Source organism: Odocoileus virginianus, chromosome 17 (genome assembly GCF_023699985.2).
Source record: "Odocoileus virginianus isolate 20LAN1187 ecotype Illinois chromosome 17, Ovbor_1.2, whole genome shotgun sequence".
In the NCBI taxonomy this organism is placed as follows: Eukaryota; Metazoa; Chordata; class Mammalia; order Artiodactyla; family Cervidae; genus Odocoileus; species Odocoileus virginianus.
Window position 1 is genome coordinate 45,345,937 of NC_069690.1, and position 26,909 is coordinate 45,372,845.

The following is a 26,909-nucleotide window of genomic DNA, read 5'->3' on the forward strand; positions in this document are numbered from 1 at the left end:
TCTTCCCTGACCAGGGATCAAACCCTTGTTCCCTGCATTGGCTGGTGGGTTCTTAACCACTGGACCACCAGGGAAGTCCTGTGTTGTTCTTACACCCTTTTTCCTATCACAAGAGTAACAACTGATCTGTGCAGAAAACTTGGGAATCACAGAAGAGTACAAAGGATGGGGAATAAACGTGGAGCGATAGGTATCTCAGGCACATTTCAACCTAACAACAGCCACACTTTGGTCTGAGCACAAATCATTTATTTGCATTCATAAAAACTGGCTTAGCTTACAAAGCTTCCTCTTAAGGATGAATAGTGGTAATTTTGACTCTGGGACCAATGGAGGAAGTGAGAGGGAGTAGGGGAAAGCTGATGGCTGGTTCTCCTGTCACAGATCCTCAAAGACCACAAAGACCATAGTTTTAAGACACTGTGCATCACGGGTGGGTGGGGAACACAACCATAAATGGGTGACGGGCATCATGCATTTCTTTCTCCCTCAACAGCCACTTCCTGAAAGGCCTGTTTAAGGAATATAATCCAGTCTCAGTGTCATTGAGGCAGATACAGGTTCCTAAATAAATAAGTACAATACCAAGGAAGGCTACCTACTGGAGTTGTCGAAATAGGCTCTGCAGAGAGAGGGCTATTGGGTTGAGTCTTGAGGATCATATCAGCTTCAACCAGGGCAAAAAATATGTGGGAAGGGTAGACCAAACACAGGGAACAGCACAAGTAGATCCGTGGAAGCTAAGGGGAGCAGCTCATATCTGACAATCCAGTAACTCATTTGCTAAGGCTGGGCTACAGGAGCCTTAGAAAGGGAAAGGGGGATCAGGAGGCCGGAGAGCTTGGTGGAGGCAGGGACTAAATACTTATTCTGCCTTGTTGAGTTTTGATATTAGCCTGAAGGTAGTGTAGAGCCACTGAAGGTCATGATCAGAGCTCTGATTCCCAAAGGTCATTCCAGCATCCTTGCATGGGGATTTCAAGACCAGTCAGTGAGGTCCTCCCTGAAGGTGACAAAGGTAGATCGGGCATTGGCAGTACAGCTAGAGGCAGAGTCTGTCCCTCCCTAGGAGGCTGAACGGGTACATGGGGAGCAGGGGAGAGGGGATGATAAGATCACTTCCTCCTGGCTTGGGGTCGGCCTGGATGGAGAGGCCATCATCCACTTAGGCAAAGGAGGAGGATGCAGGCAAAGGTTGTATCTGCAGACCTTCCCATTGGAGACAGGAGCTGAAGTTCAAGTCAGGCTGGAGGTCAGCAGGTGGCTCAAGAAGCAAATAAATGGATGAGCTGGCCCCGGAGGACATGTGGACGAGAGTGTGGGCAAGAAGGTCAGGGACTGGTCCTCCAGAGTTGGGAGGGATGACTGATGGAGGGGGCAGGACAAACTCTGGGAGCAGCTGGGCACGGGGCTCACTGGATACGCCCCTCCACACGCAGCAGCAAGTAGTTCTTGAGGAGCGGGGGCAGGGGGAGGCAGGAGGCAGCCTGCCGGCAACGGCCACCCAGCTGAGCACGCACAGCCAGCCGGGCCAGGTGCTGCAGCCGTCTTGGCTGGTTCACCATGCTCAGGGCCGAGCTGTAGAAGGCTTCGTGCTCCTAGGCCAGGAGTGGAACAGGGTCAGATGGCCCAACACCCTTCCCTCTGGGGGCGACCTAGTGGTGGGGCCCTGAGATTCTACAACATGGATCCACCTGGGCATGTAGTGTATCTCACAGGACTCAGATTCAGAACCAAAGGCCCTGCAGGGGTCACGGGAGTTGAGACCACACTGCAGGGCAGGGTCTCAGCCATGTCTACACCCACCTCCCCCCACTCCAACAGTGCTGTCTACTGAGTCAGAGATGCCTGATAAATGTCTATATTGATGCAGGTAAGAGAGAGGCTAGAGAGGTATGTGTAATTAAAGGTTGTTCTAGAGGTTTCACTCTGCCCATCCTCCTCCAGTCCAGGGTTCCCCTTGCTCCTACTTCCAGGAAGCCCATCCTGGGGGTATAGGCCTAGGGTTCACCCTTCCTCTCTACCTCCCCAGAGCCCAGGAAGGAGCTGTGCCGGTGGGGTGGACATACCTGCCACAACTCCGGGAGCACAGCCTCCACCCAGGTATCACAGGATGGGACACAAGGGTAGGCATTAAGCAGGACTTCTAGGGCCCGAGGGAAGTTGGCACAGTGTCTCAGCATCTAGAAAGCAAATGAGATTCTTAAGGGCACCATGCTTCTTCCACCCAGCCTGGGCCACTATAGTTACATCCAAATTTGAGATGCCAAGATCTGAGTCCCTCCTAATCCTTCTCTAGCCTCAGTTTATCCCACATTTCAAGTGTGTTCCAATCTCCTTGGGGGCTTTTTTCTCTGTTGAGACTCTCCTCCATAACTCTCGCTGGTCCTTCCCGAGATGGGGACCGGCCCTCCGGCATAGACGATGGGCTCTCTATCTTTTGTCCTCTCTTCCCCGGTGGCTGGGCAATTCCAGTTCCAGGCACCCCCTGCCCGCCAGGAGCCTCTCACCTCTGGGCGCACAGGCTGGGCCCCATAGTCCAGCAGCGCAGCAAAGAGGACCTCGGGCTCCCAGTTGGGGGCGTCCTGGACAGCCTGCAGTGCGCAGTCCATGGGTGTGTGGCCTGCCCCGTTCGGGGCCGCTGCGCAGGCCCCGTGGTGCAGCAGCAGCTCGGCCAAGCCCCCGCAGCCGTTGGCACAGGCGTTGTGCAGCGGCGTGTGGCGCTTGCGTCCGGCCGCCCGGGCATCGGCCCCAGCCTCCAGAAGCCGGCGCGCGGCGGCCTGGTGGCGTCGGCTGCTGCTCGGCCCCTCCGCCCCAGCGCACGCCGCGTTCAGGGCCGTCTCGCCCTGGCTGGTGCGCAGGTTCACGTCGGCGCCGTGCTGCAGGTAGAGAGCCACGTGCCCCTCCAGGCCACGCGCCGCCGCCACGTGCAAGGGGGTCACCTCGCTGTCTCGCGCGGCCAAGTTCACAGTCGCTCCCGCCTCCAGCAGCAGCTTGGCGCACCTGGGGACAGGGTACAAGACCCGCGAGGCAAATCCTGTCATCCCTGACTGCTTCTTCCCAACCCTCTTGGCTCAGGCGAGCCTGGTGACCACCACCAGACTCATGGAGGCCCCGTGACTAGATAGAAGAGCAGGACGGCCCAACCAAGCCACCTGGAGCATTTCGGTTTTCAGCCCAGAAAGGTTGTAGTGCAACCCAGGACACACAGCAAATTAGTGACTGCAGGGGAATTAATACTGCCTGAGACCGTCCCTCCCAGAATCTAACCTGACTCCCCTATCAGATTGGGACCCCAAGGCCTAGTTCTGAATCACTTGTGAGTGGTCTCTCCTAACATTTTGATAGCCACTTTTCAAAAAGAGTTTTGAAAACCCACTAATCTGTACACTATGAAGCATAGAAAATTGAGTGTAACCCTTCCCCCACTACCACCAAAGAAAATAGAAATAGAAGTCCTAATAAGTTAAAGAAAAAAAAAGTCCAAAGTCGTAATTAGTATTTTCTTCCTGCCTCCAAACATGAAGGGTTTCCCAAATATGAAGACCACCCTTCTTGGCCAGCCACACCCACTCCCGCAAAGGAAAGTCATTTGGGTGTCCCCGTTATTCCACTCCCTCTAGAGAAAACAGCCAAACCCGAACAAACAAAACCAGATTTTAGGGAGCACAGTCTATACTGAGCACAGCTTTAGGGAACACTGGTTCAGTCTTCTAGTTCCTGGAAAAATTATAGGTCAAACACTGTTGAGGCAAATACGCATCATTAAACCACCACGGGGTAAACCAAACATGCTTGCAAACTAAATTAATGATGACACTAAACTAACGGTAATTTTAAAAGCCAGAACAGTAGCCACTAGAAACTCAGGAGCAGATTCATCAGACTCCAATGAAACCATGATGACCAAGTGTCATTCCCCAAAACAAGAGTTCCAGCTCCCTTCAGTGCATGCTCGGGACCAAGAGTTGAGCAGCATCCAGCCAGCCACAAATTACATAATTTATTTTCTTGGTAAATTCTAATCATAGACTAATTTTTGTTTCTATTGTATATATTAAATTTAAATAACTCGAAGCAGCTCACTCAGTCAGGTTCCATTCTCATTTCACTTAAAAGGATTAAGTCTGGACCTCCCTGGTAGTCCAGTGGTTGGAATTTACCTGCCAATGCAGGGGACATGGGTTTGATTCCTGATCCCGGAAGATTCCACATGCCACGGAGCAACTAAGCCCATCTGCCACAACTACTGAGCCCACATGCCACAGCTACTGAAGCCTGCATGCCTAGAGCCCGTGCTCTTCAACAAGAGAAGCCACCCCAATGAGAAGGCCAAATGCTGCAACTAGAGGGTAGCCCCTACTCACCACAATTAGAGAAAGCCATTAGGCAGCAAGGGAGACCCAGTGCAGCCAGAAATAAATAGAATAAAAAATTAGGGGAAGAAAAGGATCAAGTCTGCTGGAAAGTGCACCACATGCCCATAAAAACTCAAGAAAGGACTGGAAATTTTGGATTGTTTCTGGGTCCATCACTGATCTAGATCTACATGGGGAGAGGGCCCCAGCACTGGGGCTGTGGAATGTCTTCCAGGAGACTTTGACTCCTTACCCCCGCCAGCCCTATCTATGGGCCTGACTTGTAAAAGTGCAAATACCATCATGTAGAAGGTCCAAGAAACTGTTGACCTTAAAAAGGTGGGAAGAGGAGGTGTGCCTCATATTAAGATGGAAAAACACTGGGTCAGCTCTTTCTTGATGCCTACCTCTAAACTAGGAATGTGGCTGCAAAGGGTTCCCAGGCAATAGGAAACTGCAGTTGAAAAGAGTTTTCCCCCAAAGCAACAGGGCTTCTGCTTCCTGGGCTTAGCTGATGTGACCTTGGAGAGGTCACTAAACCTTTCTGAGTCTCAGTTTTATCCTCATAGAATGAGACCTGTCTCCCAAGCTGCTTTGAGGAGATGTCTTCTGTTAGGTGAGCTGGAGACACATACACACACATACACACATGCACACACTCCGCCTCCCGAAACCGTCTCAGCCCCTGGGCACCTACTGTAAGGACTCGGGGACTGTGCAGAGGTGCAAGGGGGTGGTGCCTTCCTCGGACAACACGTTGACCTTGGCGCCAAAGGTCACCAGCAACTGCACACAGTCAAACTGGGCCCGGGCACAGGCCTCGTGCAAGGCTGCCCGGCCGCCAACCCGTGCATCCAGCTCAGCTCCCTGCCGAATCAGGTAGCGGGCACAGTTGGTGTAGCCTCGGGCAGCAGCGATGGTGAGAGGTGCAGTGTGCTTGGCCTTGGGGGTCAGCACCCAGAACCCTGGAGAGAGCAGGTAGTTTTAGGAGGGGGGTGGGTATGAGGCCAGCGGGCAGGGCATGCTGTCGTGTACAACTCTGCACGTTGGGCTGAGCAAAAACCCTGTGCCCATCTGTACCCGTGGAGAGGGGCTCCCTCAAGCCCCCATTTGGGAGTGTAATCTGGAACAGCCTTTTAGAACAGTTTGTCAGTCTGTGAAAAACATATGTGTCATAGAAAGAAACATTTAATTGCTCTTTTTTTTTTTTTTTTGGCCCTACTCGGCAGCTTGTGGGATCTTAGTTCCCTGATCAGGGATTGAACCTGGGCCCTGGCAGTAAGAGTGCTGAGTCCTAACCACTAGACAGCCAGCAAATTCCCTTAATTGCTCTTTAAAACTACAAGGGAAACTTCTGGGTCTTTGAGCTGCTGGTGGAGTCCTTGGCTCTTTTTGTTAACTTGGGCGCTCTAATATTTGGGAGGGGAAGGAGTTATGCACAGGAGGGCCTGGAACTGACTTGGGGAGTAGCCAGAGGAAAGCTGAAGAAGTCCTAGGATATTCCTGGGGTGGGGAGGGTGGAGTGAAAGTGTGGGGAAGGGTGGAGGGTGGGGGAAAAGAGGCGGGGATGGGGAAAGGAAGGGTAGGAGGAGGGGTTGATCTTGGGACTGGTGTTGGATCCAAGTTGTAGAAATTAGCCAAGGTCTTGTTTGAAGGACATAGATGCCTAATATCCTACTGTGAATTGTTTGCATTGTAGTGAAGTGAATCCCTGGGTTTCCTAAATCTTGGGTAAAATATGTTTTGTTTTTTATTAAGGTTGAAATTAAGGCCAATTTCCATTTGGAAGATGGGGGACATGCTGCAGAATAAGACCGAGATGCCCTGGGTGGGGTCACATCTCTAACAGCTGAAGGACTTTGGAGCCAGTGGTGACTAACAGCATAAATTCTTCAAGGATTTTGAACCCCCAAATCCATAGATGAGGGTTGAAGCAATTTCCTGTTAATCAGTTTTCCTTTTGTGTGTGTGTTGGTTTTTTTTTCCTCTTTTTTTGTCTTTGGTCTTTTTTTTTTCTTCTTCTTTTCTCCTGTCAATCTTAAGAATGGAGCGATCTTTTTTAAAATTACTTTTTATTGGCAGATAGTTGATTTATTATCATTTGGTTTACATGGACAAACACTCTGGTCAGAATAGATCCTAAGGATACAAAGATGTTGGTCATATTGTTATTTAAAGTAGATTTTATAAAAGGAACCTAATCTAACCAATCTATTGGGTTTCCCTGGGTGGCTCAGATGGTAAAGAATCTACCTGCAATGCAGAAGACCCATGTTTGATTCTTGGGTTGGGAAGATCCCCTGCAGAAGGAAATGGGAACCCACTCCAGTATTCTTGCCTGGGAAATCCCATGCACAGAGGAGCCTGGTGGGGTACAGTCCATGGGGTCTCAAAGAGTTGGACATGACTGAGAGACTAACACTGTATAAATCATGGGCCAACCATATAATAGAATTTATGCATCCATTTAAAATATTATATGGACTTATGGTTATTGCCACAGAAGCATGTTACATGAAAAAAATCAGGCTATAAATAGCATCTGGTGTATAATTTCATTCTATGAGAGAAAAAATATTCGTGTGGATATATATCCAGAGAAAAAAATTGCATTAGAATATAACTGTATTTCTATGTGGGCTTCCCAGGTGGCACAAGTGGTAAAGAACCCTCCTGCCAATACAAGAGACTCAAGAAACATTGGTTCGATCCCTGGGTCTTGAAGATCCCCTGGAGAAGGAAATAGCAACCCACCCCAGTATTCTTGCCTGGAGAATCCCATGGATAGGGGAACCTGGTGGGCTACAGTCCATAGAGTCAGACTTGGCACACATACATGTATTTCTACGTAATTCCAACAACATGTTAAAGTGAAATTGCTCAGTTGTGTCCGACTCAGTTGTGTAGCCTACCAGGCTCCTCTGTCCATGGGATTTTCCAGGCAATAGTACTGGAGTGGATTGTCATTTCCTTCACCAGGGGATCTTCCCGACCCAGGGATTGAACCTGGGTCTCCCGCATTGTAGACAGACACTTTACCATCTGAGCCACCAGGCAAGTCCTCAAGCAGGATACATTGTTGTTATATAATCCTTAGTATGGGCTTCCCTCATAATACAACTTTAATTCTGAAAAAGACATCAAACCATTAAGTATGCGTCAGCTCTGTTTAGGAGGGATCTAAAATGGGCGGTGGGAGGGGATGGTCTATTCTCTGGTCTGGAGACGGGAGATTTGGCCCGGGCTCTCTCCCATCCCCACCCCTACCTTCCTCCCTACCCCTCCTCTTCTGCTCCCAGCGGGTGCTCCTTACCCTGTTCAGCTGACCAGGCCAGCTGGTTGCTCACAGTCTCCACAATCATGTTGGCAGCATCTTCATCTTGGAACAGGGCTTGGATCTGCTGCAGGTCACCGGAGAACAGGGCATTGTGCACAGCTGGGTCCCGGCAGGAGCGGCGTGGCCTAGTGAGCCGGGCCTGGGAACTTGGGGGGCATCTTTGGCTCCGGCACTGCTGGGCTGCTGCCCGCCGCCGGTCCTCCCATTCCAGCCACTCCCGCTGCAGGCGGAGAGAGCGCAGGGTGGAGGAGGTGAAGGGGAAGGTCTCCTCCGCCATGGCGGGGGGCCCAGGGCGAGGGATCCAGGAGTCTAGGCGGCAGCAGCTGGGCAGGGCTGGTTCCCTCGCCTGACTGCCACCCTTGCTCTGAGAAGCTACCCTGCCCCCTCACCCGTGACCCAGAGAAAGGAGCAGCTGAGGCTATAAATAGGCCCTTCTCTGCTCTGGTAAACAGGGTTTGCCCAGAGTCATGATCTTGGTGCCGAGAAAGTGTTGGGCCAACCCCCAGCCCAGGGTTGGGATGGCCCCTGTGGATACCCTCTGACTGGGGAGCCGGCCCCCAGCTGAACCCCAGGTCTGCATTCTCCCACTTCTCTGGAGTGAGTATCTTGGGTCGGCCAGGTCCGAGGTAAGTGAATCAATCAGGGAAATGGACTGGACAGGCCTCTCTGATGTTGGCTGGAGACCAGACCCCAGCCCAGGAAATACTGGCAGGTCACATCGGAGTTCGACAGTTCTGCTCAGCATCTGCATTAACAATACTAACTCCGCACATGGCTTTAAAATACTCAGATTGTTTTTATATCCACCTTTACTCAAGTCACCATACAGATTTCCTGGCTCCTCCTGGGTAAACAGCAACCTTGGTTTTGACAATAAATTATATGATCAGGCTGATTATCACAGCTTGAACACCTCTGAGATGGGTGGTCTTATGTCTGTTTCATGGATGAGGCACTTAAGGCTTAGCGAGGTGAAACCACTTGCCCAAGGTCACAGCTTGTGAGGGGGATCCAGGCTCGGATCCTGTGCGTCTAACTCCAGAGATGGAGTGATTCAGTAAGAGTGCCTCTCCCCACCTTGCAAGCAGGACAGCATGGTCCCTAACGCTGCCTTCAGTGAATCTTGGTTAGGGCTTTCTTGTTTGATTTCCCTTAGCTCCTAAAAGGGCTCACATGCCTGCCTGAGGAGGACCAAGGGCTTGACCTCACAACTCTGGGGACCATGGAGACCTTCAAGCTGCAAAACCACTCACCCAAAGTGGCTCTGCTTTCAGGAGCCTCTAGGGGGAGGAATGAAGCCATGAATCAGCACTAGCTGCCGTGGTTCCAAGCAGTGAAGGCGAGGGTGGGAGGGAAGCTAGCCATCCTGGCCCAGAAGCTCTCAGCTCCTGGGTGGAGGGTGGCCCCTTGGGGTCGGCCTGTCCCCATCCTGCCCTGACTGCAGGTGCACACCCTGGCTGTCCCAGTCCACACACAAACACACACACGCACACACGTGCTCTCCACCTCATTCTCACATTCTCAGTTACCATCTCAAGACACACACACACACACAGGCTCCACATCATTCTCACATTTTCAGTTACCATCTCAAGACCTTTAACCCGGACCAGCCTCGCCTCCTACCTGGTGTCCCCCCTTCTGCCCCATGGCCCATAGGGAAAGATCTGTCTGCAATGGTTCATTTCCCAGCTTAAAAACATTTGCTGACTTCTGCCCTCTCCCACTAACCCCCGTGCCCTGGTTTGGCTCCGCGTCAGGAACCATTCCCCTCACATTTCCTCACCCTTCCCTGCCATTCCCTCCGCTTGGAAGTCCCTTCTGACTCATCCCTCAAAGTCCACCTCAAAGGTCACCTGCTCTGGGAGACACCTGCTCAGTTCTCCCACCCCTGAGGTTCCAGCCCCTCCCCCATCCATGCTCCTGGCTGACCTTGTGTATTGTGGCCCATGGCTTGCTGCCCCGGATATGGGCTCCAGAGGAGGACCTAAATGGGTTCAGTTGGGTTTCTGGTCCCGCAGGACATGGCGCACAGTAGGTCTTGTTGCAGGCTGGCCTCCTATGCGCAGCACGTTGACTGAAGGCCCCTATTCTCCACCAGAGCAGACATGCATTTGCATGCCCACGTGTGTGGCAGCAGCCTGGGCTGTTTCTGGCTCTGCCTTTACCCTGCTGTTCATCCACTCTGGCCCCAGCTTTTTGGTGGTATTCCAGAGTGGGGGATCCCAGAGGAGCAATGAGATCATGCCCAGCGAGGGCTTGGAGATCCTCAGAGAAAGGCGCCTCTATAAATGCAGGTGTGATTAACACTGTTGGCACCCATTTGGTGTTTTAATTGCCCCACCAACGGCCTGGCTGAGCACCCACAGCTGGGTTCCCAGGGTTGGGAGCTGGCAAGTGGGTGGGGCCAAGAGGGGCCTTCTCCAAGGTTCACAGTAGTCATTGTGAGCGGGGCCTGAGGCTGCGCTGACCTCCCCAGCCTCTCTGCAGCCTTCTTGCCACAGGCCTGAAGGTGCTGACTACAGCTCAGTCCCGAGACACTATATGTTGTGTGTCCTGTCCTTAGCCTTAACTTCCTGAGGGCAGAAAAACTATGCGCAACATTAACTTCCAGAGGCCTTTACTTCAACCCACACATGAACCCACAGGGAGCCCAGTTTTACTGGCAGAAACAGGGCCAGGTGACTGGATACCCAGCCTGCCTTCTGGGAGATCAGAGCCTGTGGGGTGATGGAGTACACAAAAAACCAGGACACCTGTTAGGATGGTTAAGAGTGAAGAACAGAGCTCCAAGGGGCTGAGGGGGATGGGTACACAGGCCGGGGGAACGGGTGGTTTAGCTGCACGAAGACCACTGGAGTAGAGGGCTCTGGCCCAGATCTAAGCTAGAGAGGCAGAGCTGGGGAGTTAGCAGCGGGGGAAGAGAAGGCCGTCTGTGGTGTGCTCATGTGTTGTTCAGTCATCAGGTCGTGTCTGACTCTTCCTGAACCCATGGACTACAGCCCTCTAGGTTTCCTGGTCCCTCACCATTTCCTGGAGTTTGCCCAAATTCATGTCCATTGAATCAGTGAAGCCATCCAACCACCTCAGGTAGGTGTTCAAGCAGGAAGACTTAGTGAGAGTGTGAAAGGGCAGAGCTGGTGAATTGGCTCCTGCCTGTTCCTGGGCTTGGGCCACAACAGCCTTCTAGAACAGAGTCCCACTGCCACCAGCCGCCAGGTGAACATGGAGCTCCTAAGGCATTTGCTCCCTTCAGCTTTGAGACTGGGATCCATGGGATCTCTTTGGAAACAGGGAGAATAACGCCTTCCCCACAGCCATGCCAAGTCCATTGGAGGCCCTGACTCACAGCTGCCTGGTGAAAGCCGAGGCATGCAAAGCTGGCCATTAAACTGGGCTCACATCCCCTCAACCATATGTTGAGAGCATCTTCCTCTTTTCCCTTCACTCCATAAAGGAAAACAAAGTTGGCTGGTTACTTGGTGTAATTAGATCTTTTATACCCCACCCATGACCCTTGTCCAATTCTTGCCTTCAAGGTGGTACAGAGAATCTACAGTGGCAAAGAGTTGCTTGGCAACAGAATAAAGTAGTAGTGGACTCTAACCCAAAGTATAAAATAAATATCCATGAGTCCATACTGATAATAAATGGGTAACTGAACAAAAAAATAAGGGAAAACAGACCAATCTCCCACACAGAATTTCAAATCATCCATGTAGATATTCTGTCCTTCAAGAGGCAGAACATAACCCCTCACTCCTTAAGTGTGGGTGGCAAAGTGACTTCCTTCCAAAGGGTATCATGTGAAAAGGGAGAAAAAGAGTAACTTGACAGCAGACAAACCTGACCAAACCTGACAAACCCTATCTCAGCCAGGTGATCAAGGTCAACACCAACCCTTGATATGATGCGATGAGAACAGGAACTCACCTTTGTGCTCTTCCTCTCCCAAACACATAACCCTCGTCTAATCATGAAAACACACCAGACAAATTCCAATAGAGGGGCATCCGACAAGAGGTGAGACCTGTTCTCCTGGAAGCTGTCATGGTCATTAAGAAACAAGGAAAGTCTGAGAAACTACCACAGCCAAGAGAAGTCTATACGGACAAGACGACTAATTGTAACGTGGGATCCTGGAAGAGAAAGAAAATATTAGGGGAAAACTGGTTTAATGTCAATAAAGCATAGAGTTCAGTTAATAATGTGTCAATACTGGCTCTTAGACTGGTTGTGAGGTATAGGAGAACTCCCTGTAACATTTCTACAGTAATCCTGTAAATCTAAAACTGTCTAAAAGACAGTGGCTAAGACTCTGACCTCCCAATGCAGACAGCCTGAGATTGATCCCTAGTTGGGGAACTAGATTCCACATGCTGCAGCTAAAAGTTCACATGCTGGAACTAAAGATCCTGTGTGCTACAACTAAGACCCAGTGCAGCAAAAAAAAAAAAAAAAAAAAATGTCTATAAGAAAAAAGAGAAAGAAAATGAGTAGCTTTGGCTCTGTCCAGGCCAAGGCACCAGGGGGAGGGCAGACAGGACAAGGAGCTGGGAGGGTGGGAAAGAGAGGGAGGCGGGTGAAGCAGTCGGCTGCTTTTATTTCAGAATAAGATGCCCCAGCCATACCCATGCCCCTGCACCTTGAAGCCCTGGACACAGGTGAGCTGGGCAGCTACAGGCCTTAAGAGACAAAGAAGAGGGAAGCCTGAGTGTGTTCCTTCCTTGTCCAGAGGAACAGATCGCCGCTGCTATGGTGTGGCTTCCCTTGGCTCCTCCGCTGTCCTGGGACTAGAGAGTCAAGGAACCAGGCCCAAAGTCAAGCCGAGGTGGGAGACTGACACACCTTCCCTGTTGGAGGATGAGAAGGAATGTGTACCCGAGGGCTTAGAGGACAGCAGATCCAATCCCGAGCAGAGTTCCGCTTGCCAAAGGAAGACCCAAAGTGACGACAGTGCAGAATCCGAGGGACAAGGGTGTTCTCGGGGAAAGTGTCCAGGGTGGGAAGAACCACAGAGGTCCCAGAACTCTGCCTGCTCCCCAGCTGTGCTGGTCCTCCTCTCTCCCAGGCATGTGAGCAGACACAGCCAGAGCTCTGCCAGGCTGCTGTGAGGCTGCCGGCTCACGGCGGGTGCCCTGCCTTGGGGCGGTCCCAATTGCTGGTCCCACAGAAGAAGTCTTCGGGGAGCTCGCTCAGAAGTCCATCCAGGTCATCTGCAGGGGAGGACAGGGAGGGTGGGGAGACTCAGTGATAACCTGAGGCCTCTGTGTGACTCAGAGCTGAAGCTCCTACCCTTCATGGGGGTCTGAACCCGGCTGCAGTTAGAGAGGGGGCTCTCTGGGCAGTGGTCCTCACATCGATGGGCCTGAGGCTGGCCTGACTTCCATCTCCTTTTTGCTCCCCACACTCAACAAAAGGCAGAGGCAAAATGCCCGGGTCACTCTGCAAAGAAAGGGGCTCCCCCTGGGCCTCCATGGTTCTTCTTTCCATCCTGAAACACAGTGCCTGAGCAGAAAGGCATCGGAGGTCTCCTAGTGCAGCCGTCTGACTGGACAGAGGGAGAAAGAAGGCTGGGAAAAGCCCTTAGATGTGCTCAGAACCACACAGCTCATTCACTTGGTCTCTCACCTGCACTCTGCATGGCGGGAGACGTCACCGTCCCCTCCCCCAAAGCGCCTCTGTGAGCCGAGAGGACAGGAGTAACTGTCCTGACTACAGTTCTCGGATGGGTACTTCTGCCTGCGAAGCTGGAAACAGCTGACCTCAGTAACCCCCACTGCTGCTGTGACTGTGAGCAAGAGCAGCTAACATGTACTGGGGGCACATTGGTGCCAGGCACAGGCCCGCAAACGTTACAGTCATCACTTCACTTCGGCCTCACAGGGCCCCTGCAGAGCGCATCTCGTAGTGGTTCCTGTTACAATCTTTACTTTGCCCAAGAGAACAGGGTTTAAAGAGGTCAACAACTTGCCCAAGTGTGCATCCATTTGACGCCAGAGCCACGGCTTCCAACTAGAAAACGCCCGCTGAATGGACGGAATCAGGCAGGCCTAGCGTCAGTCAGGCTGGAAACTCTACCTGCAGAGGCCAGCTCTCAGTCTGGCACGGAGCACTGGATAAACACTGCTGCTAGAAGGGCAGAAGTCGGTCTGTGTGCATGCTCAGTCGTGTTGGAGTCTTTGTGACCTTATGGACTGTAGCCCGCCAGGCTTCCCTGTCCATGGAATTTTCCAGGCAAGAATACTGGAATGGGTTGCCATTTCCTATTCCAGGAGATCTTTCCAACCCAGGGATCAAACCCACGTCTCCTGCATTGGCAGGCAGATTCTTTACCACTGTGCCACCTGGGGAGCCCAGAAGTCAGTTTGGGGGCATTTAAATTTAACTAGGGTGACCAGCATCGTACCCAGGGAAGTAGGACTGGAATTTGATTTTAACAAAAAAGTTGCTGCTCACTAGCTACACTGTCTGGAGAAACACTAGGGTAAATGAAAGGGAGTGAGTAGCCAGTGTGAGTCAAGGAGAATGGGACTCAAGAGCAGGAATCCGCATCTGTGTCTCCCAGTGCTGCCTGGCCACCACCAGCAGCTGCCTGCCTGGCAGGTCTGTCCCTACTCTGGAGACGTGACACCAACCACAACATTCTACAGGCAGCTTGCCTCACTCTTATTCCATGACCACCAGCAACCTTCTGAGGAGGGTTTGGCTTGTCCTCAAGCTGACTTACAAGGAGATAGTGGAAGATTCTAGAGAAGATTCCAGCACATGGGGTAGATACTTTTTCATACAATATAAATAAATGGGCTCTGTGGCTTATCCATGGTTTACTGTGAATTTGGTTAACATGGAGACACCTACCCATAATCCCATGAGGGTTGCATTTATGGGATCCAAGAGCTAAGGACCAGACCTAGATTGTGTTAGCATCATCTGGGTGAGGCTCCCTCCTGAGGAACAAGTTGGCCCTCCAGGAAGAGGTTTGTATTTGGGCCTCTCAGGTCTGTATCCTGGTCCCACCCTGACCACAGGGATGATGGACCCCTTAGCACCACCTGGAGGGCCTAAGAGCTTTGTCAGGATGGAGAAATCTGCCTCTGTGGTTTAGCCATCAGCCCACAGAAGACTCAAGGCTGGCGCCAGTCTATCTCCTCCTTGTGGCTAACAGCACATGGCCTGGAAACGCGGGAGCTGAGGATCACATTCTTTGTGTTAATTAGTTTGTGGCCTGCAGCCTTGCCAGGAAAGACACCACATCTAATTTCTGTAAGATCCAAAGATTCACGGGAGGAGGAACAAGATGCAGCCAGGACAATCTGCCTGAGCTATTTAAGAGGAAATAGAAGGAGAATCTTTTTGGTTCCTGGGTGGACTTGGATTGATGTTCTTCTTACCTGCTTCTGGGAGTTCTTTCTTGGGAGATGTCCCTGCCTCTGGGTTCTGTGCTGTTTGGAGGCCTTTCTCAGGCTTCTCACTTTCTTGCTGGAGGCTTTCATGGAAGCTTCCGAGGTCCTGGGGACAGAGGATCTGGTTACCAATACCTGTGACCCTGAAATCTCTCTGGACAGTACCATCTCCACCCAGACAAGCTCAAAGGAATTGGTGGGGGCTCAGGAAAGACAGGACAGAGGAATGCGGCAGTGGCCAGTCACACAGTGGCCAGTCACACAGCCCATGCTGGTGAGGTAGCTGAAATACCAAACACCCCAAAGAGCAGATAATTTAAAAATACATAAATAGAACCAAAAAAAAAAACTTTTTGGTTGATTTTCTTTTCTAATTCAGTTGGTTTCTGATCTTTTAGGGATCTCTATAACTGGAGCAGACAGTGAAGAGGCCATTCAGAAATATACTAAGGAGTTAGGCTGGAATTAACAACAAGCTGTTAACAACCCCCCAAATAGCTAATATATGAATAGGTAATTAAAATTAGTAATTAAACCTGTTAACCATTGTTAGCCCTAGGGAATGCAAACAGGGAAGGATCAGTTTTATGTTTCTTTATTCTGTACCATTTCAATTTTTTTTCAACAAGTATGGATGACTTGGATTTTGGGGGGTGGGGCATGCAATTTGGCTTGCAGGATCTTAAGTTACTTGACCAGCAGCTGAACCTGTGCCCCCTGCAGTGGAAGCATGGAATCCTAATCACTGGACCACCAGGGAAGTCCAGGGGTGACTTGAAATTTAAAATGAAATCGAGATGCTTTGTTAGAAAGGGGTGATACTGAGAGAATGTAGAAGGTTAGGGAGAAAGATGAGAAGTAGCAAGTTAGAGCTAAAAGCATAACTTGACTAGACGTCATTGAGTATAACTTTATAGACAAATCAACAGCAGGGGAAGGGACAGGACTTGCCCAAGGTCATGTTACAAATTTCCAGCAGAGCAGGGACATGACCCAGGTCTCCTGACCCCCAGGCCAGGCCAGGCCAACAACCCAGGATCCCAGGAAGCTGCAGGTGGCCACAGAGAGGACACTGTGTGCCAAGTCAAGGCCCAGCTCTGCACTCTCACCCTGGAGTGGAACTGCCTGGAACTCAGTCTTCCTTGGTTCTCAAAGGCATTCTGGGCTGGTGTCCCCTCACCTAGCAGAGGTGGAAAGCAGGGGGAAATATGCCGAGCAAGGGCTGGCTCACCTGACAGACCATCTGTAGCTGTCTGTTCTCTGCACAGCCACCTGCAGCAAGTCCAACCCTCAGTCACTCAGTGAGGGCCCCGCCCCCTTGTGGACTATCACCTTGGTTAGTTCTCAAATAACTCCCATGCTCTGTGACGTTCAAGTCTGCCATCAGACACTCAGGGATCACTCAGAAGCCAGCTGCTCCTCTAGGTCCTGTTACCGTGCCATCTGGCAGGTGGCTGGACCAGGGACAGGAGGCAATGGCCCTGTCCCCAAAGGCATCTTTTCACCTTAGGGCAACTGTCCAACTCACATCCCTGCTCACCAGGGTGGAGGAAGGGAAGAAACCAGAAGGTCCAGGTGGAGAGCGGCTCTATCCATTCCTCCTCCATCCTGCTCCTCTTACCTTGGGGAAGGACTGAGATGGCTTAAGGATGTTCCCGTCTCCAGAATCTGGGCTATAAACATGGACCAGGTTGTTGGGAGTCACGTTGAGGTAGTGGTTTCGGAGTGAAGGAGAAAACACTCCGATCTGGAGGAGAGAAGAGGTGGGTGGGGGGTCCAGTGTCCTGACAGAGCACCGATGGCCACCTGGTCCTGCCTGCCTCTCCCTTGTTGACCTCTGCACCAGGATCACAGAAATCACTCCTGCCTCAGCCCTGGTGCTGAGTAGAACCACTCACCCACCCCTGGCCCTTCACAGACCACTCCCACTACCAGCCACTCCCTGAAGGATGGAGGTCGGGCCTTTACTCGGCTCCAGTAAGCCAGGGTCCAGCACCAGTGCTGTTACTCTCTGCCCGGGGCCTGGGAGGGCAGGGAATCAGAGAGATAACTGGGGCTTTCTCCATGGAAGGAGGGGGAGAGTACCTGCTTGAGCAGCAGCACTGAGCCAGGCTTCAGCTCATTCTGGCGCGTCTCCAGCAGCAACCTGTGCACCGTGCCCTGCATCTCTCCTGCAAACACCACGCCGCCCATCAGTCTCAAGGTCAAGGGCAGCACAGTGCCCGATCTGGGCCCAGCTGGGAAGTAGGTGGCTCACTGCCTCAGTTTTCCTAACTGTGAATGCAGAGGGTGGCTCCTCTTCACCTCCTGACCTCAATAGGGCCACCCGTCAGACACCAGAACCTAACTCCTCACCCGTGGGGTCCTTGAAAACCGCACTGGCGTCCATTGCGCTCCGAGTCAGGGACTTGATCATCACTGCCATGTTGGGGACTTTGTTTCCAGGAAGCTGCTTCAGGGCTGCCTGGTTACAAGGAGAGGCATTTGCTGAGCCAGCCATGTCCCATCTGTAAGGTTCCCAAGTGAGCCAGGGCAACCTGGGGAGGGGTGGGGGTGGTGATGCAGCGTACCAGTGTGGTGATGATCTTCCTTTGTGGAGGGCCAAGGGGCAGTTTAAAGGGCTCAGCCCATCTCCCACTGGCAGACTTGAAGCTGGCAGGTCCTTCATTTCTTTCCCCTGCCTCCTTTCTCTTATGTATTTATGTGTATATATTTATATAGATCTCTACCACGTAGGCCACAGGCAAGAACATGTTAGCACACGTTAGTCATCTGCACATGACTTCTGACCTATGGGGAGCTCTAAGGGGAGCAGTGTGCCTACCCTACCCCATTCAGGACTCAGATGTATGGAGACATGCCCGTAACCCACTTCTGCCTGTGCCTGATACTGTGGATGGCAGTGAAAAGGTAGGTGAGTGGAAGATACAACCCAATGGTATCTTCATGCTGCTGCTCAGAGACAGGCCTAGGGTAGGAAGGAGCAAACAGAGTGCCCTTTCCTAAGGTGGAGCAGGGAAGGTTGGAAGAGATATAAAAACGGCCTTTCCTCTGGGTCTCAGCGTCCAGAACCCTTACCTTTCGCAGCACCATGATGATGCTGTAGGTACAGAGGAAGCAAGCAGGATCTCTCTCATCCAGACCCAGAGTGGATTTCATGGTCAGCCAGGGCCCTCGTCCAAAGTCCTCCTCCACCGATGCCTGGGAACTGGTAACAACCTGGCACAATGGAGCAGAAGGGAAGCCTGGGGTTCATGGGTCCACTTTGCTAGAGACTCCAACTGAGCCGGGACGGAGGGCCGGGGAGCAAGGGTGAACTCCCGGCAGCACGGTGGCCATGCTTTCTCCCTTCATTTATCTCAAGGTTCAGAAAAGGGTATGTGAAAACTCGCTGCATATCACATCTTTCACTGAGAAACAAGAGCAAAGGTGCTCTGTAACTTAGTTTAGTTTAAATCAGGACCTGACTTTAATTATATTAATGCAAAAGGCTAGCTACGCTTGTCCCTTGTAATGAACTCAAAAAGTCTTAGGGCTAGGGAGTCCCCACATACATTTAAAGGCTTCCAGGCAATTTTGAAACCAATTATATTCTACTTGAGATGCCTCTGGGTTTAACTGTACACCTTGGTATATTAAAAAATGCTTTAAATTCAGATGAGTATTTACTATTTTGGAGCTGAAATGGATTGGTGGATATACAGAGCTATAGCAAAAGAGAAAAACTTCTAGAGAGAATTAAAAGCAAAAGTGGGTCTGGGGACAGAGCAGGTCAACCAGAATCCCAGGGAAGATGGAGGCTGAGTCTCACCCACCAAGAGGGAACCCACCAGAGGCAAGGTGAAGGCACAAGCTTCCCAGCTTGATTCCCAGAAACCTGAGAGGAAGGGTTCCCGAGATACAATTTCCTGATACTTATTACACTCTCCTCCACTGAGGGCAGATGGAGTTAGCCAGGCTATTCTTTCTTAGCTGGGAAAGAAGGCTGAACCCATGGCATCAGTTAACACCCCTTTGGCATCAGGATGGGCGTCCCTCAACGTGCTATGATGTGTGACCCCAGAAAAGGGGCTGAGCATCACTGATTCTGATTCTCAGCTTCTAAAACACACAAGGATATCCCTCTCTCTTAAATGAGTCCCAGGAAGTTAACATTTGCATGGAGTCAGTTACCTCTGTCCGGAATTTTGCCAGAGCACCGTGAGTCGGAGTCTGGGGCGTGGAAACCATGATGTCGTCCAGATTTTTCCCACTGTGCTACGAGGGGAGAGAGGAGGAGAAGGCGAGAGCAAGCTCAGCAGCTGTTATTTACAAGTACAGCTTCTTGTCTGGGTTACATAATGAGTTCAGGAAACTATCAGGGACAATTAACACATATTACATCTCTCCTAACGAAGTCTCAAGAGCCTTGCTGGCAGCTCAAAAAAGACGCTTTGGGGACCGTTTGGGGAAATGTGAGGAAGCTGGAGCTGGCTCAGGAACAAACCCTGGGGCTTCCTGAAGGCGGTGATGACCTGAATAGAGGTCTGAAGTGAGTAAGAGCGTAGCTTTCCCCAAACCCCTTCTCGGGGACCTCACCCTTCCTGACAGGGATCCAGCCCAGGAGGAATGTACATGGCTTCCTTGGATTTCTCTTAAAGTGCCAAGTTAATGGGTAGAAATCACTTCTGATTGAAGAAGACACCCTTCAAATGTGAGGAAAAGGGGTAACCTATCACAACCAGACCAGATTCTCAGAGTCCAATTATCTCAGATTGGATCTAAGACTAGTCTGAGGGACCCTGTCTCTCTACTGCTGCCGAAATCCATACTCCAGGCTCAGCCCCAACTGCCCCACAGTGACCCCCCACACCAGCCACACTGAGTGGTTCCATGAACCTCCCAGAGAATCTGTGCCTCTGCACACACTCTCTCCTGTCTTTCCAGGGCTGAAATGTCCTCCAGGATGCAGCCGTCCAACACGCACCTCCGTAAATCTCCTATTCATCTGTCCAAAACCCAACCAGGAAGCACAAGGAGCCCAGTGTCTCCCCGGCACCCAGGGAATGACCTCTACCCTCTCTGTCCCTTTTACGTATAATCGTTTGTGTCTGCTTCCTCTACTCCCCTGGAAGCTCTGCAGGATGAGAGCTATTTCTATGTTCATTTCTGTATCCTCAGGTCCAAGCAAAGGGCCCAACACATACCAGTCCTTAGTAACTATAAGAGAAGGAGTCTTCCTGCCCCGGGGCCAGTAAACAGTAGGTGCTCAACAAATGAATGGAAACTGTGCTGTTCTCAGAGCCTTAGGCATCTCCATCTCTGTGGGTTTTCAGGCATTCCGTTCTCCCCACTTCTGACTTCTCCCACAGCTCTGGAAAGCCCCCAGCCCCTGCCCTTCCTTCCTTCACTTCCTGGGGGACGTGAAGATCCTCTGGGACTGGGCAGGGCTGGGACACACCCAGCTGCTCTCCGGCGGCCTGGGGAGCTCTGGCTCCGGCCAGAGCAAAGCTGTCACTCACCTGGTGAGGCAGGAGCCCTGCTGGTCCGGGGAAGCGGCGCGTCTTGGCACGGGTGGAGGTGCAGGTGGGTTTCTGGGGTGTCCGGCTGGCAGCGGTGACCAGCCGCACCAGGTGGTTGGTGACAATGGGCGTCTGCAGAACGGCTTGAGGGAGCAGGGAGGGACCGGGACCCTTCAGGGTGCAGACAGGAGACAGGACTGAAGATGCTGAAGTTCGGGGTTGGGGTGGGCTCTGAGGAAACAGTCCACAGCTGGTCTTTGAGGGAGCAGCACAGCTTGAGTTGGGAGTCCGTGGTCTAAGAAAATGGAGTTTGCCACTTGAACAGGTGTTTGGAGACCGGAATGGCTGAGCAGGGAAACGATTTTGAGGGCTGCTCTGAATGGGCCTGCCAGCAGCTTGGAGAGGCTGGGGTGTTCGAGGAGGGGGACCCACAGGAGAAACTTCCCAGGGGGGTGGCTGAGCACGAACCATCGAGGTAGCTGGGAGAGGAAAGTTACCCACAGCACCAGGTCTCAAGTGAGGTTGTGGAGTCCTGCAGAGGATTGCGGGATCTGGGGGTGCATCATGGGCAGATGGGATCCCAGTTACGTGGGGGGCAGGCACAGGCCCCCTTTGACAAGGTCTGCTCAGATCAGCCACCCGAGCCTTCTTAGCCAATGTGGAGTCCTCCTGCTGCCAGCTGGGTGGGATTCCTGTGGCCTCACTGTGAACTCCAAGTTGCAGCTCCAAGCTGGGCCCCTCCAGCTCCATGCTTGCCAGGACCTTATCAAATTCATCTTGTTCAGGCCCCTCGAAGCCACCAATCACTTGCTGTTTGCTCCTGAAGGTAAGCTGGGGGTGGGAGGCTGAGGCCTGGGGTCTTCCTGGCTCTTTGAGCACTTCTGTCAGTGTCACTCTTCCCTGATTGCCAGTCCAGCTGCTGGATGTCGAGACAGATCTTAGGGGAGCTGTTCCTGGGGGAGGTGGATCCCCAGTAGCCCTAGGCCCACCGCAGGTAGGAAGGCGGAATCCCAGGCCTGGCGGGCCCTCAGCTTCTGCTGGGGCAGTGACTCGGGGCAGCAGCTGGGCCTCCTGTGGCCGGGAGGAGACAGGTCTTAGGCACCCGGCATTTACAGGTCGTGAGCCAGCAAACTGGTTCTCTGCATCCTCCACAGCCGACAAGAAATCCTACAAAGAAGCAGAGACAATGGGTCTTGGCATCTGGAAATCAAGAAGCACTCTGCTTTTACTGTTTCAGGCATGTAGTGTGTGTGTGTGTGCAGATACACGCAAGCAGGAGACCAAGACACGTAAAGCAGTTGTAGACTCTCTCACCACCTTTGACCTTGCCCAGGAGTCCACCACCAGGATTCTGCCAGACACATTCTAAGGCTAAGTCTTCAGGTATCTTCTCTCTCTTCAGTCTCGAAGGGGAGGGGAGAGGAGGGGTGGTGGTGGTGGCAGTTGGAACAGTAAGAGAAGCAAAGGAACCAGGTCACCAAGGAGTCAAACAAATTCCCGAGGGCACACACCCGTCTCAAGGAAATCAGCTTTCTGGTGTCCAGCCTGTGCACTCAGGAGCTGGTTGCTTCGTGTCCTCAACCCACTCCTCCCCCCATCTCACACACACACATAGAGTCTTTGGTAAGTCAAAGAGGCCTTGGATCCAGCAAAATAGGCAGAAGTTAAATATAGCTTTTCAGGCAAGTTAAATTAAGTATGGATTCCAGTTGGGAAGCAAGGTGAGATTGACACCTTCAAGAGCAACAGACCTGTTCCGAGGGTGTTTTTGAGTCAGAATTGCTGATTTAACTGACAGGAAGGTCTCCTCCACTCCCACCCCTGCTGCCGCACTAGATTGTCTAGGCTAGAGAAAGGATCTTTCCTGCTTGGTGTATTATCAGGAGGCTAGCATACTCCAACAGGACTACTTTAGGACTTAGTAATAATAATAATATTAGAATTACAGCAGGAATAAAATCCTGATGACCCTGAGAGTTGATGGAGCCCTTTTTCCCTGAAGAGCTCCCTCTCCGACATGATGTCATCTGCCTTGGGAAGGGGGAAGGGACTGGTCATGGAAAAGAAACTTGAGCTGTCAGAGTCCTTCACTCTTAATTCCATTACTAGCCTAGCAGTCCTACCTTGACCTGGTAAGACCCAGGAGGGTCACTTTTTCAGCCTGTAATTACACATCTCCAAAGCTGAAAGACAAAGACAAGGACACATATATCCTTGACAAAGCTGGCAGTTCTGAGTTATTTTTAAAAACAAAAATCAAGTCCCCAAATGATAACAAAACACCTAACATGTGAAGCACTTCAATGGGTGCCCAGTACCATGTAAACATTTTACCAGAATTCTCTCAATGAACTCTCACAATGACCCTATGAATAGGTATATTATTATCCCTGTTTTATGGATATAGAAATCGAGACTCAAGAGAGGTTAAGTAACTTCACAGAACCAGGACTGGAACTCATACATGCCTCTGTCACTATGTCTTGGGGCCTCAGGGTGTGAGACAAGCCAGAGAGGGAATTTTTAAAGGTCTGTTTTTCCCTTCAAACCTCAGGTTTCAAAAGCTTCAAAGGGAGGAAAGTGTGGGGCTGTGGCTGCCACAAAGGTCCCTGGTGCACCATCTCACTAGGCATAAATTAGGCATTCAGACAAATCCAAAAGTGGTTTTTTAAAAGCAAACCACTGGGGGTCAAAAAGTAGCTCTGGCTTGTCATTGATAAAGGTAATTGATAAAGCCATTTATGGCCTGTCATTGATAAACCAGAGCAACTCTATTCTATAAACGTAGTTTAGTAGTTTCCATGTACATTAGACTGGAGTCACATCTAATGTTAATGCTGGCTATTGGTGCTGTATTTTTTTTTTTTTAGCTTGCTGGGCCTTCTTTGCTGGATGGGCTTTTTTCTAGTTGCGGCGAGTAGGGGCTACACTCTAGATGCAGTGCACAGGCTTTTCACCGAGGTAGCTTCTCTTGTTGCGGAGCATGGGGCTCTAGGGTGTGTGGTTTCAGTAGTTACGGCACGTGGGCTCAGTAGTTGTGGCTCCCCGGCCCTAAAGCACAGGGTCAACAGTTGTGATGCACGGGCTTGGCTGCTCCACAGCATCTGGGATCTTCCCAGATCAGGGATGGAACCCATCTCTTCTACATTGACAGGTACAGTCTTTACCACTGAGCCACCAAGGAAGCTCAGTGTTGTATTCTTAAGCGATTTAATTTACCTCTGGGGGCTTTATTCACTTAAATTCTGTTTCCTTCTGAAAAGGATTTGACATAACAATTTTGGGCCACCCAGATAAAACTACATCTGTTAGATCTTAGTGGGAAGACAGCGTTGCAGATCACTAGTTCAGTGGTCTCTGGCTGCACCCAGAGATTAAAAATAGCCCTGCCTGGGCCCATCCCCAGAAATTCTGATTTATTGGGTATGTGGCAGGGACTCAGCAGAGGTGATTCTAAGATGCCAGCTTCAGGTCTAATCTAATCCTTCATCTTCTCCAGAGAGAGAAGAGAAGGGAAGAGTGTTTGAGGCAGAAGAACATCCCTCATGTTCAGAGTAAATGGAAGGCCAGAGAATGAAGTACTTTGCCCTGGCTCAGGTGGCCAGTTGGTGACTCTGGGTCCCCTGCTGTCTAGTAGCTGCGCTGTCTCTGCCTCTCCATTAACTTTCTTCCCACATGAAGTATATCATCATGAAGGTGGATCCAATCATCCACGTGACACAGCTTCCAGGCAAAGACCCTTATAATTTAAAGGTATGACAATTAAGCAGCTCATCTCTCTGGTTTTTTATTTGTTTTTAAGACAGTTAAGTGGGTTGTTTATATTTCTCATCATCTCTCAGACTCTCACCAAGAAAAAAGGAAAAAATGATACACATGTCAGGTAAAAGGAAACTTGGATTCTAGGTCTGGGTGCCATCTCTGATCACCAACACTTCCTTACCTCATCCTCAAACTCCTCTTCCACAGCAAACAGCTTCTGCAGATTGCATGCCTGAAAGGAAAACAAAGCAATTGAGGTTGGAGGAGAAATACCATTTACAAGTACATTTTGTCTTCACTCTGCTTTTTCCTAATTCTAACAAGACATCAGGTGTACTGTTTTCTGTTTTTTTTTTTTTTCTGTCGTGTTGGGGAAGGAATAAAGGATGAGGAGAGATGTGGTTTACTTAAAGACTTAGATGATGATTTAGAATCCTGTCTTATAAAATAATTCCCTTAGGTCTATCTGCGTTAATCTTGTAATAAGAGGGAGGAAGCAAAGGGAAGGCTGCCCAAGGGAGCCTGTGTCATTCTTTAGACCCAGTACAGGGCATGTGGGTCTAAGGATTTTGCCACACCCCCAAAGGCTTGGCCTGGGGAACTCTTGTCAGATGTAAGGGATATTATCATAAATCCAAGCATGCCCAGCACAGAGGCCTTGCTTCTGACAGACAAGTCAGTGGTTTCCTTTTATCTAACACCCAGAAGCTAGGGTCTTGGGAGGGTGGGATGTACTTCCCCCCACCACCTACCCCGCCCCCCCTCGTCCCCACAGATCCTCCTTTCTGGACAGCAGGGCTGCTGTGGCCGGCATTAAAAGTCTGTCAACCCTAGAGCCAAGGGCTGTGCCTAACTCCAGCTGCCGAAGCAGCAAGAGCTACAGTTAGGGAGACCTATCGCCCACTGTCAAGAAAACAGACTGGAATGGTTGGGTGAGGGGGAGGGCCCGAGAGGCGTGACGTGTGAGCACACCCGTAAGGACGAACCGGTCTTCCTTGGTGAAACGGAAGGCTAAAAGACTGGGAGATGAAGCCCTGAGGGAGGTGGGTGGAGAGACCTTCCTTGGGGGGCCGGGAGTGTCCAAGCCGAGCCCTGACTAGAGCCCAGGCGTCCCGACCCCACCAAGCTCTCCCTGAAACCCTAACCCGATCCTGCAGTTCGCACGAGGGAGAGGCTGGAACCCGGAAGACAGGTCCCTGCGGCCGGGGGACCAGGCGGCCGGGTGGTCCCAGGCGCGGCATTACCATGGCGACCGCCAGTAGGCTCGGGCCGCGGCTTGGCCGGACAGACCCTGACTCCAGGGGTCGCCGGGGCTTCGGCCTTGGTCCACGTAGGGAGGGTCAGAGTCCGGGCGACAGTGTCTCTGGGGCGAGGTCGGAGAGAGCACTCTTTGCAAGCCAGGCTGGGGCCGAAGGAGGGTGGTCGGGAACCCGGGGGCCGACTCCCTAGGCCGCGTTCGAAGCCGCCGCCACTCAGCGTCTCCGCCCTCTTAAAGGGGCGGATCTATTTCTATCCCGCCGACACAAAGGTCCTTCACCGCGGTCTTCCGCCCCAGCCTTAAAGGGAAAGGCATGAGCTCTCGGTCGCCCCCCAGCAGACCCTGGATCCAATCCGCTTGCTCGGTGCGCACTCGGGTGAGAGCAAGGTTGGAAATTTGGGGCCCATTACATCCCATCCTGCCCACCTTCCTCTCTTGTGTTAATCATACTAGGGACTGAGTATTAACAGAGTGACTCTCATTCACACCAGAATCCACATTGTTCGTTTGTCTGTTCATCTGTCCATCCATCCATCCATCAATCCGTCTATTCTTGCCACACGTATTTATTAAGCAAGATGTTCCCAGTCGGGCTGTTCTCATCCTTCATGTTTCAGTTTAGATGTCAGATCTTCCCTGTCACATTAACCTCTCAAGTAACATCCCTTGCCCCATCACAACGCTTAATTTCCTTCTCAGCATTTTTCATTATTGATAATCGTCATGGTTTACATCTTTATTGTGTGTCTTCCTCACTAGAATATGAACTCCATGAGGATAGGGACATTGTCTGGCTTGTTCAACTCTGTATCCCCAGCACTTAGAACAATGCTCTATAGAATTAATAAATGAAAGACACAGCGACTACTCTGTATCAGGCACAGTGCTTAACATTGGGGATAGAGAAATGAATGACTCCTTGTACTCTCAAGTTCATGAACAAGTCAGGGAGAGAATTTCCTGGTGGTTCAGTAGTTAAGACTCCATGCTTTCACTGCCTTGGGTACTAGTTCAGTTCCTGGCTGGAGAGCTAAGATCCTGAAAGCCACACAATGGCCAAAAAATATATGTATTAAATAAATAAATAAAATATGAACAAGTCAGGGAGATACAGAACAAAAGATAGAGAGCAGGAGAAGGCCTAGTGATATGGGGAGTCCAGTTGTTATCACTAAAGCCTATTGTGGTTACTGATTCAGCCTGACCTCAGTTTCCCTTCTTGCTTATCACGAAACAGTTGAGAGACAGTACAGGTTGCATAGTTTTGAGGACTCAAAAGGCAGGAGG

General features: G+C 51.2%; 2 protein-coding genes across 2 annotated transcripts; both read right to left on the reverse strand.

Annotated features, from left to right (window-relative positions):
• Positions 1–227: 227 nt before the first annotated feature.
• Positions 228–8,429, reverse strand: ASB16 (ankyrin repeat and SOCS box containing 16). Its single transcript, XM_020888629.2, has 5 exons — positions 7,672–8,429; positions 5,056–5,323; positions 2,511–3,003; positions 2,070–2,183; positions 228–1,598 (listed from the first exon to the last, which is right to left on the reverse strand). The coding sequence occupies exons 1-5, from the start codon at positions 7,970–7,972 to the stop codon at positions 1,413–1,415; spliced, it is 1,362 nt and encodes a 453-aa protein (XP_020744288.2). The 5' UTR covers positions 7,973–8,429; the 3' UTR covers positions 228–1,412.
• A 2,745-nt stretch (positions 8,430–11,174) lies between these two features.
• Positions 11,175–25,836, reverse strand: HROB (homologous recombination factor with OB-fold). Its single transcript, XM_020888628.2, has 10 exons — positions 25,609–25,836; positions 24,546–24,596; positions 20,603–21,769; positions 19,275–19,358; positions 18,180–18,320; positions 17,457–17,565; positions 17,187–17,272; positions 16,723–16,848; positions 15,090–15,207; positions 11,175–12,911 (listed from the first exon to the last, which is right to left on the reverse strand). Exons 1-10 carry the CDS (start codon positions 25,609–25,611, stop codon positions 12,820–12,822), a joined length of 1,977 nt encoding a protein of 658 aa, XP_020744287.2. The 5' UTR covers positions 25,612–25,836; the 3' UTR covers positions 11,175–12,819.
• Between the last annotated feature and the right edge of the window lie 1,073 nt (positions 25,837–26,909).

Excerpts from the sequence above, each read along its gene's own strand:
- ASB16 (XM_020888629.2), bottom strand. The coding sequence starts at position 7,972 with ATGGCGGAGGAGACCTTCCCCTTCACCTCCTCCACCCTGCGCTCTCTC. Across the intron at positions 2,184-2,510 it reads CCCAGCCTGTGCGCCCAGAG|ATGCTGAGACACTGTGCCAA; the intron begins GTGAGAGGCTCC and ends TTTGCTTTCTAG. Across the intron at positions 1,599-2,069 it reads TGCTCCCGGAGTTGTGGCAG|GAGCACGAAGCCTTCTACAG; the intron begins GTATGTCCACCC and ends CTCCTGGCCTAG.
- HROB (XM_020888628.2), bottom strand. Across the intron at positions 18,321-19,274 it reads TGGCAAAATTCCGGACAGAG|GTTGTTACCAGTTCCCAGGC; the intron begins GTAACTGACTCC and ends CCATTGTGCCAG. Across the intron at positions 16,849-17,186 it reads CAGTGCTGCTGCTCAAGCAG|ATCGGAGTGTTTTCTCCTTC; the intron begins GTACTCTCCCCC and ends TCTCTCCTCCAG.